At 36.7% G+C, this 9,331-nt stretch overlaps 1 protein-coding gene across 4 annotated transcripts in view; it reads left to right on the plus strand.

The window, feature by feature from the left end:
• Positions 1-9,331, plus strand: part of LOC106177443 (uncharacterized) — a 52,925-nt gene that overhangs the window by 25,965 nt on the left and 17,629 nt on the right. For 3 of the 4 annotated variants that reach the window (XM_013560327.2, XM_013560244.2, XM_086996119.1), the window contains exon 4: positions 6,867-7,078. In XM_013560327.2, coding sequence (XP_013415781.2) covers positions 6,867-7,078 — 212 coding nt within the window. Of the gene's footprint in view, positions 1-2,969; positions 5,176-6,866; positions 7,079-9,331 lie in introns of those variants that run through there. The other variant, XM_013560403.2, reaches the window with a different exon arrangement.

A 9,331-nucleotide genomic window follows, 5' to 3' on the forward strand; every position in this document is an offset into this window, starting at 1 on the left:
AGGTTGATGAGGCAATTAATAATAATAAGTTTATTGAGCACTAAATGATGTGAATACATTTGCAGGCTCTCTAGACTACAATATTTACACAATATATATATGGATATACAATTATATATGTTTACATATGTAGTATGTTAAATCATATATGTGTTAATGCAAATTATGCTATAATATTAATTAATTAAGCTATATAATTAAGTATCAGTAGTATCAATTTTAAGACGATTCATTATTTTGGTATTATGTGGCATAAATTTTATAACATTTTTCGTGATTTAGATCTTGTCACAAGAGTAAAACAAAGCTGTTTCTTAAAATTTTACTCCAAAGTGACTGTAATCATCAAAATGTTATTAGATAGAATTCCTTGAAACCATGAATGATCTGTTAGATAATTAAATGTCAAAAATTGTTTTCAGAAAAGGAAAGGGGTTGCCATAGTTAAACTCTCAGATTTTGGTTTGGGGAGAGTGTCACAGTAATCTCCTTTTTTTTTCTAAGCCAGAGGATATTATCCCCTTCATATGTCATGTTTAATGGGTGGAAATCACGAAAGTCTGTGGCATCATAACACTGAAGATCATGCAGCCAAAAGATTGTTAAGTGCTTTTCAGTTTGGAGTCGATATTCTAAGTAAACAGGTGGTGGGGATTGCGGGATTGCGTTTGGCTATGTCTCAAGGTTGAGTGTCTGAGTGCATTAATATTCTCTGTCAATATGCAGGGCAAACGGCGATGAGTCGTCATGTATTGGGAATTTCGTGTTTTGTCCTGTTATGACACATAACCAGGTTTAATAGACTACGTGCATGACTTCAGGGGCAGAAAAAGGAAGAAATTATCCTGTTGGGTTTTTTTGTGTCATATTTGAGATTTGAGTGCTGTGGAGAACGGTTGCCAAGGCTAAGTTCCTATGTTAATGAGAGGCATAAGAAAAAATATCAGTTTTAAAATGAGTAATAATGATGTAATAGTATAATTAGTGCATCTTCCACATATCACATAAGGTGTCTCTGTATCTAGTAAAGAAATAAACTCTTGATTCTGGGGGAGGGCGAGGGGGGGGGAGGCTCTTACCATTTAGTATATTTTATCTGAAATTAATATAATAATATCAATATGGGAAATACACCCATTTAATATGCTTTGATAGTGATCTCTTTATCTTGGTAGCACATCTGTAAAACTATGCTGGCAATCTTCTAGAAGGAGATGTCTCGGCAGGGGGAAAAAAGGAGCCATGAACTGCAGAAGCCTCCTGATCATTAAAAGGGAACTCGATCCATTTATCAGTCGATTAAGACCTTTAAGTCTCTGAGAATTGCATGGGCTTTGTTACTTTGTATCAAAGTTCACCCACCAGTTGGGTCTGATAGGCGGATTGGGAGGCGATCTTTTGGCCTTGGGTTCTGGGCTGTGATAAAGTGTTTCTTCCCATTATTATATGTACAGGCGAGGCTTATAAATATTTTGTTTAAATTATGTGTGGAGAGAAAATCTAGCAAATCTTGCTCTGGCAAAACAATATAATTTTTCCAAATAAAAAAAAAGGCAAAGAGGCGATTTGCCTTGACTGAATTATTGAAAGTAAAATATATGTTTGGTGGCATTTGCATGTGATTTTTGAATTCAGCTCAAGCAAAAGATGTCATAGTGCTAGTTTCTTCTGATGGAAGGCTATCACTTGAAAAAAATGTGAAAACTTGTTTTATTGGAAGAATTGTATCAAAAGCTCTGCATGGAAAGTGTAGGTGATGCTCTTTTAGATTGTGCGCTATAGCAAAACTTTTTTTCTTTTTTGCAAAGATTTTTTCTAAGATTGTACCATTTAAATGTTTCCTTACCTGAGGCTGAGGTAGTGTTTACTGAAATGATGATCTCTAATGTTAAGAGTGTCAACTGACAGAAATGCTTTGAAATAGTAGGAAAAACTTTTTTGGGCTTGAAAAAATGTTGCCATGTTTCTTACACAGGTCCGTCAGAGAGAGAGAGAGAGAAAGGCAGAGGAGGGTGGTGCTAGCTGCACTCCTATTGGTAGAAACCTCTTGTCTATATACCACCTAGATCTAGAGCCTCAATCCATGATGAAAATGTGTCGTGACACAAAGAGATATTAGAAAAACAATAAGTCTGAATATTTAGCTGTTTTTGGGAAAAATGTATTCTAATTGACTGCAATTTTGATTGCATAACTCACAATCAGTCAGTGACATTATTTCCTGGAAAACACCAGTGAAGCTGTTTCGTGTTTCATTCCTCTCACTAACTAGAACCATTGGTAGATGAATGAGGTCATCAGGTAGACAACTTAGGTGTCTGGTTCTTTTCCATAGACATATAACTAGTAACAACTTTCTGAATGCGGAATATGTATTTTCAACAAAGTAACAGAGAGCAAAAGGAAATGGCAGGGCATATGTGTGTTTGTGTGTGTATTTTTGTGTGCGTGTGTGTGTGCGTGTGCATGTGCATGTGTGTGTGGGTGAGAGAGAGAGAGAAGGGAGAGATGAGGGAAGTTGGGGAGAGAGAGAGAAGGAGGAGGAGATGGAAAAAGAGATTCAAAGTGTTAAAATGAGTTTAAGGCTTTAGAACATTGCACTGTGCATTGTTCCAGATAAACATACCTCTGTGAAAAAAAATGGAATTGTTTTCACAGTTGCGGTTAGTTGAAGGTTAATCTTGCAAGCAGTTGAGTGATTGAGATTCAAGGGAAAAAAAAACTAGAGAAAATTGAGGAACAGGCGCCAAAACTTGATTTTACAGCCTCAACCATCATTACCTCGGAACATTTAAGAGAATGGGTTTGGTCTATTTTCAAGTAAATTGATATTAGTTTTGCTGTTTGTATATTCAAGCATTGTTTATTTTTAGAATTATTTTCTAGTTATTTATTTTTTAGACAATGTGAGAAGTACATATGATCTGGTGCAACCCTCTAAATTTTTTTTAAAAAACACATATTAAGTTTTAGATTGATTGAGGTTTCTTTGCAAACAACTATTTCTTAAATATATGGTGATGTGTTTCTTCCTCTCCTACTCCTTCTTTCCCTTTCATTCTAAGGGTGGATTCAGAACAAGCTGATCCATGGACTAACAGATCCGCGGACCAAATATGGCCGAGCCACTTGAAAGCTTGTTGCATCATCTCCTAAAAGACACTGAAAAGATTTTACTGCTGGTATTACGCAGTGAGCGTTCAAGTGGGTCGGCCATGTTTGATCTGAGGATCTGTTAGTTCGTGGATCATCTTTGGTTGTGAGTGCTGCCTTTGCTCTCTGTCTTGCTTATTGTCTTCCCTACTAAAAAATTCCAACAACATCAAAAGAACCCCGAAAACAATTAAATGGATAGCTTTTTGTCAGGTACTGTATACGCTAACAAAGTTTATACGATGGCAACAAGCAATTGACATGTCGAGCTTGCTAATAGGTCTCATGCAGGCAAATTGTGCTTTGTTTTTTTAATGGGCCTTTGCATTTATACTTCCCCACTTAATCGATTAATATGGTGAGGTAAGGCTGTGCAAACATGTGACTTGAGACTCTAATGATAAACCTCATCAATTCAGCGGGTGATTTCATACCTCACTACACCAGTGAGGATCAAATTGGTTTGCCTGATAATACACCTTTCTGAGGTGGAAAAAAAGAAGCTAAATAGTATGCTGATAAAAATTAGTTTAAATATTCTTCAGTGTTTATTTTTAGACTCATATTTTCATTGTGTGAGTGTATCTTCAGTATAGCAGAAGACTGATTAGCAGAGAACTTGTGTATCTTTTGGTGTTTGATTAAAAAGCACAGGGAATATAATTGGTGAAAATACTTTATGAAACAGGTTATGATTGTGATTTGTAAGCCACCTAATATGTATATCATGATTATGCTTGAATGTGTGTGTGTGTCTGTGTGCACGCGGGCGTGTATGTGTGTGGCACTTTACACAAAGGTCTCGCACTTTGTTAAAAGTATGAAATGGTCAAACTGAGCTTTTTGTTGTTGTTTTGCCTGGAAGTTAAGCAGAATGAAATAAAAAGAGCTGATGATTATGTAGAAAAAAGTAAGCTATTGGTTATAAAAAGAGCTAAATTAAGAAGGGAAAAAACAGGTCTTTTCAGGGCCAATTTAAAACCTCTTAAGGCTATTTAAAATTATGAGGTGTTTGTAGGTAAGAGACAGGACAAAGAACCAATATTTCCTTAAGCATGGAGTTAGGAAGAAAAGATGAATAACTGTTTATTATTCTCATCACTTAATTGTGGATAAAAAATGATTTGTAAGACGTTTATAACAGTTTTTAAAAAATTGTTTCTACTAAAAAAGGCATGCTTATACACAGAACAACGAGAAGTTATTGTTGGCTGCCATCGAAAAGATGCCATTAACCTTATTTAATCTGATGCAATGGGAGGAAAAAGCAGGAAATTTATTGAATTAAAATGAAGTGAGAAGTGGTTTTAATTGAGAGAAATTCAAACTTATCAGCTCTTGGTAACAAGGAACAAGCACATTGCACGTCCCAGTATTGAAAGGTCAACCATGTGCCTTATGGCATGGAGAATATGGGAACTGGTGCAGTGCTAGCTATCAGAACAAGGCCGCAATGTATTAAGAGCCTGTTAGTGAAATGGACTCCAGACGGGCGTAATATAATCCTTGCTGTAAGCCACCAGGCCGCCAATTGGAGGCACCCTACCTTAAATTGTCTGTTTTGTAATCCAGACACGCTATTACACGAGGACCTAAAACCAGAGGTTAAAAGAGTCACTGTAACTGTTTGTTTGCCCTCATGATAGAATTTGGTGGTCAAAGCAGCCCACAGGTTTCGTTTTCACCTGGAACCGCTTGTACTCTCTATTAGGGTGGAATTTAACTGGAGTTGCCAATATTCTGGGCTTGCCAGTCTTTTTTTCCAAATGGGTTCCCGCTGCTAGCCCAGACTCCTGACAGCTTGGCCTAAATATTTGGGTACAAAGGCTTTGGGAAGTGGTTGGCAGTTGTGGAACGTGTTGAAGTGAAATAGTAGCGCGGGCACAAAAGGAGGACAGAACGGAATAGCGCTGGATTTCTTGTACAGTCCTTTTGACAGAAACCCCTCTATGGGTTTGACCTCTCTACACGACCAAGGAAGCATGAAGTTTGAGGGATTCTCTCCGGATTGCTTCTGGTTTGGTAGGTTGAATTGGAACTGTCTGTAGGGTTTTTTCTCCCCTTCCATTTTTTTTTTTTTTTTACTGAATCATAGGCAGTTCAAGATGGTTGGGAAACAAAGCACTGAAAAAATGAGTCACCACATATGGAGGGCTGGTTCGGACTCCTGGTGTGCTTTACAAGATGGAAGGTTGGGAAACTCGATTTTTTTTTGTTGTTGTTGTTGTTGTTGCTGTTACATAATTTGGCCTTAGAAAGGTGATTTTTTTCAAAAGTGGAATCAACCAAAGAAGGCAGAGGGAAATTTACTAGTATGTTGACCAAAGATTGTATGATCCAAGATGGCCGAAATAAATGTCTCGCATAATTTGTTTCAATTAATTAAAGGTAACAAAGATATAATTACATTTTTTTTTTGCATATTTTATATTTTAGAATTTAAAATCTTGAATAGTTATTTTACTTTTGCCGTTGTTGTATATGTTTTTTGTTTTTATTTAATTATTGGTTTTATTTTTTAATGCAAATTTCATCATGTGTAAGCTTCAGATATCATGTTTTCACATATATATGTTTACAAACAACACACATATTTCTAACTTATCATCGTATTCCCGAAAACATACTAAAGCCACAAAAAGTGGTGTTCCCCTTAAAGACTTCAAATGCCTTGGTAAAGAAAAAGTTTGAAGAACAGTATTGAGGCAGAAAAAAACTGCCAAAAAGATGTAATCTTACGAGAAACTCGTGAGGTTTGCAGCATTGCAAAAGACATTAAATTGGTGAAAAAAGTTAAGATTAAGAAAAGATGACTGACAGGCATTGACAATAATGGTGGTCCATCGTTCTTTTACCCTCATCGCAATTTCTGCAGCTCTGTCTTTCTTGATGTCTTTCTTGATGTGTCTCCTGTTTCTGAGACCCCCCACACACACACCCGCACGCGCACACACACTTCTCTGAGGTTTTTGAAAAGAAATTATTGTTTTAACTTTGTCCATAATTACTGTGATTTTCACTCAGGTTGAAAGAGAATTTTGAAAACCGTTTTAGAAACGAATGCTTTGAATGAGTGAAAGAAGTTTAAGTGACAAAATATCTAAACATGAGCAGAATGTTAACCTTAAGTATATTACATTTAATGTATCTCACCAGTCAATTGCCCATATGTGTTTAAACAAAAATACATAATTTACCTTCATTCTCTAATTTTTTTTTTCAGTCTTTGTCAAATCATCATTTTTTTTTCACCTTTGAAAAAGCCACCATAATTGTGTCGTTCAGTGTACAACTCTTCAGCCTTTTTTATCTCCAATTGTTTCGGGACAAGACCCGCATGCATGGAGCTTGATCAACTATTAACATTAGTGAAGCTTGAAGCTTCATTTATTTAATATTGTAGTGGAAAAAAGAGGTTATATTTTTACCATAGTGGAAAAATACCTTATAATATGTTTTAAACTGAAAAAGCATGGGTATTCAGAGCCTGTATAGCATATGAAGGTGAAATAGAAAAAAAGGGATCTCAGCCAATCTATAAAACTGCAAGGTTTGAAATTTTCAACACATTTTACCAACTTTTATATTTTATTCACTGAAATATATCATTCGCCTGAACAGTTTCTGTTATTGGAAGCAAAAATGACAGAAGTTGGTCTTGGAGGTCAGCTCTCTCATATAAATCACAATTTGCCTCATTCCATCTTTTCCAGAAAACCTAAATCAAGACATTTTGTTCCCTCCTCGACAATTCACCAGTGGTGTTGCTAGTGTCCCCCAGACGCCATCACCGGAGTCCCACCATTCGTCGCCCATTAACAAGAGCCCCACAACACCGCTCTCTCCGAATCAACTTGTCGTTCCACAACCGGTGAAACCAAAAGCTGCCAGCGGGAAGAGTTACCAGTGTAAAATGTGTGAGCAGGTAGGATTGCATGGTTTTCTTCGTGAACTTTTTTCATTTCATGCAAATACTTTAGTGTGTGTGTGTGTGTGTGCGTGCGTGCGTGTGTCTGGATGTTGCAGAACTTCAAATTGAAATGCGTTTTACTTGTCCGATCTCACAAAGAATTTTTAATATTTTCCATAATAATTTATGTTACAAGAAATCACATGATTATGAACTTGAAAACCCTAGCTTGAGCGAACTTGGTAACAGAATTTGTTTGAATAATTTATTATTATTTTCCTGTATTATTTTCCTCCATGGTCTCATATTTAAAAGAAATGGAAAAAAATTTGTACTCCTATGTCATTGTGACTCCAATCTAAATGTGGCATGGTAGGCGTTTGGTCTTTGTGATCGCTGCCCCCCCCCCCCCCTCCCCTTTCAACTAATTGCCAATAACCAAATGAATAGCAAATTTGATTCGTTAAAATTCATGCAAAGTTGAAGGATGCATACTTTTGATTTTCTTATTTCTACAGTCTCATTAACTTGACCTACCTTTCAAAATGCAATATTCATATATTGTGGCTTTCTTCTCATATATATTTCAAAAAGAAAACCCTTTTGCTGTGAGGCATAGTTTGATTAACAGTAGGTCACCTTAATCATAAATGAATGCAATTTTCCATGGAGGTCTGATTGGTTGTCTGTATAGCCATCACCTGCGTCTGTCGCCATAGTAGGTGGCGTCAGCACCACCTTGCACTTTCACAGACAGCACAATAAGTCAAAAACTGTTAGACTTTTTGTCTTCAAACTTACAGAACCAATGAATATTAGTAAAATATAGGTTGAGATGCAATCTCAGCATGATCTGACCATTTTCTGCAGATCATTTAGTCCCAGGATTAAACTGTTTTAAGCGGGGTCTAAAATTGCATCGAAAATAACAGAATAACCGATATGTGCATCATCATTTGCTTTTATGTTGGTACATTTTACAGCTTTGCTGCTTGTTGATCTACCAAATCAAGCAGCCCCCCCCCCCCCCCTGCATACACATACACACACACACACACACACACACACACACACACACAGAAATAAATCCATAAAAAAGAACCCTGTGACCCTTCTGGTAGTGTTAAATTAGTATTAGGGTGTAGGCGCTCCTACCATGGCTCCCAATGGACTGGTACCATATGGGGCCCAGAGACTGTTTTTTAACCCGTCCTTTGCCCGTTCTGTAAGGAGAAATCTCCCTTCAATGGCCCCAGAAGCTGGCCTGTTGCCCAAAACCTTTATCGAATCCTAAGGTCAGAAAGGCAATGAACATGTGGCTGGCGGCAAATGCAATCTCTCACCCCATGTATTGTGTTTGCATTGGTAATTGAAGAATTATGGAGGAAGGATGTTACTGGGGACCACTGGAAAAGGTTGAACTAGTAGTCCCTGGTTGCTGTTTTATAGTACGGGGTAAACAGTTGCTACCTTTATCCAAGTCCTATTACAATACCAACCGAGGGGGGTACAAACAAACCAATATCCATTATGATGGTTTGGGACTTAGATGAACAAATACACCAATTTTCATCAAAATCCAAGAGGCTCATGTGCCACCCTATTCTTAACCTCACAGAGACTGGTACAGAGCTCCTTTGCTCTCCCTCCTAGGTTTAGCCCTGAAAGGTCATGTTTTGTCTTGTACCCTATAATTGTACTCTATATGTATTGAGGAAGAGTATTTATTGGGCAAGGATAAAAAAATAGCAGAGAAAGTGGTATCTCTCAAATTTGTAGTGTGGTCAGAACCTTGCCAAGTAAATGGAGATTGTATTGAACTTGAACTAGAGCTCTGCTGTTTTTGTTAGTTCATGAAAATTATGATTTAGTAATAAGAATGATAACTCTTCTTACTAGATTCAAAATTTCAAAATAAAAACATGGCAAACCTTTATAGGTGACTACCCTGGCCTGCATAATAATCTTTTAAGAGATATTACAAAAAATGAAAAAAAATAAAAATAAAAAAAAGAATAAATAAATAAAATAAAATAAAAACAATTGACTAGCTATGAATGTCAGATCAGATTCATTAACCGTTGGAAAGTAGGAGAAAATTGTTGTTTCCCTTGGAAAATCCGTTTTATAACACTTTTCCTGCCAAAATGAAGAGTAGTCATCACTTCAACTTTGCAATAAACACCCAAAGTTTAGACGAGGTCAGCTTGAACTGCATAGGACAATTCATAATGAGTCAAGTTGTTAGGTGTAATGTTATATCAAAAT

The sequence above is a fragment of the Lingula anatina genome, chromosome 9 (assembly GCF_051362555.1).
Source record: "Lingula anatina isolate TDL-2025a chromosome 9, LinAna3.0, whole genome shotgun sequence".
In the NCBI taxonomy this organism is placed as follows: Eukaryota; Metazoa; Brachiopoda; class Lingulata; order Lingulida; family Lingulidae; genus Lingula; species Lingula anatina.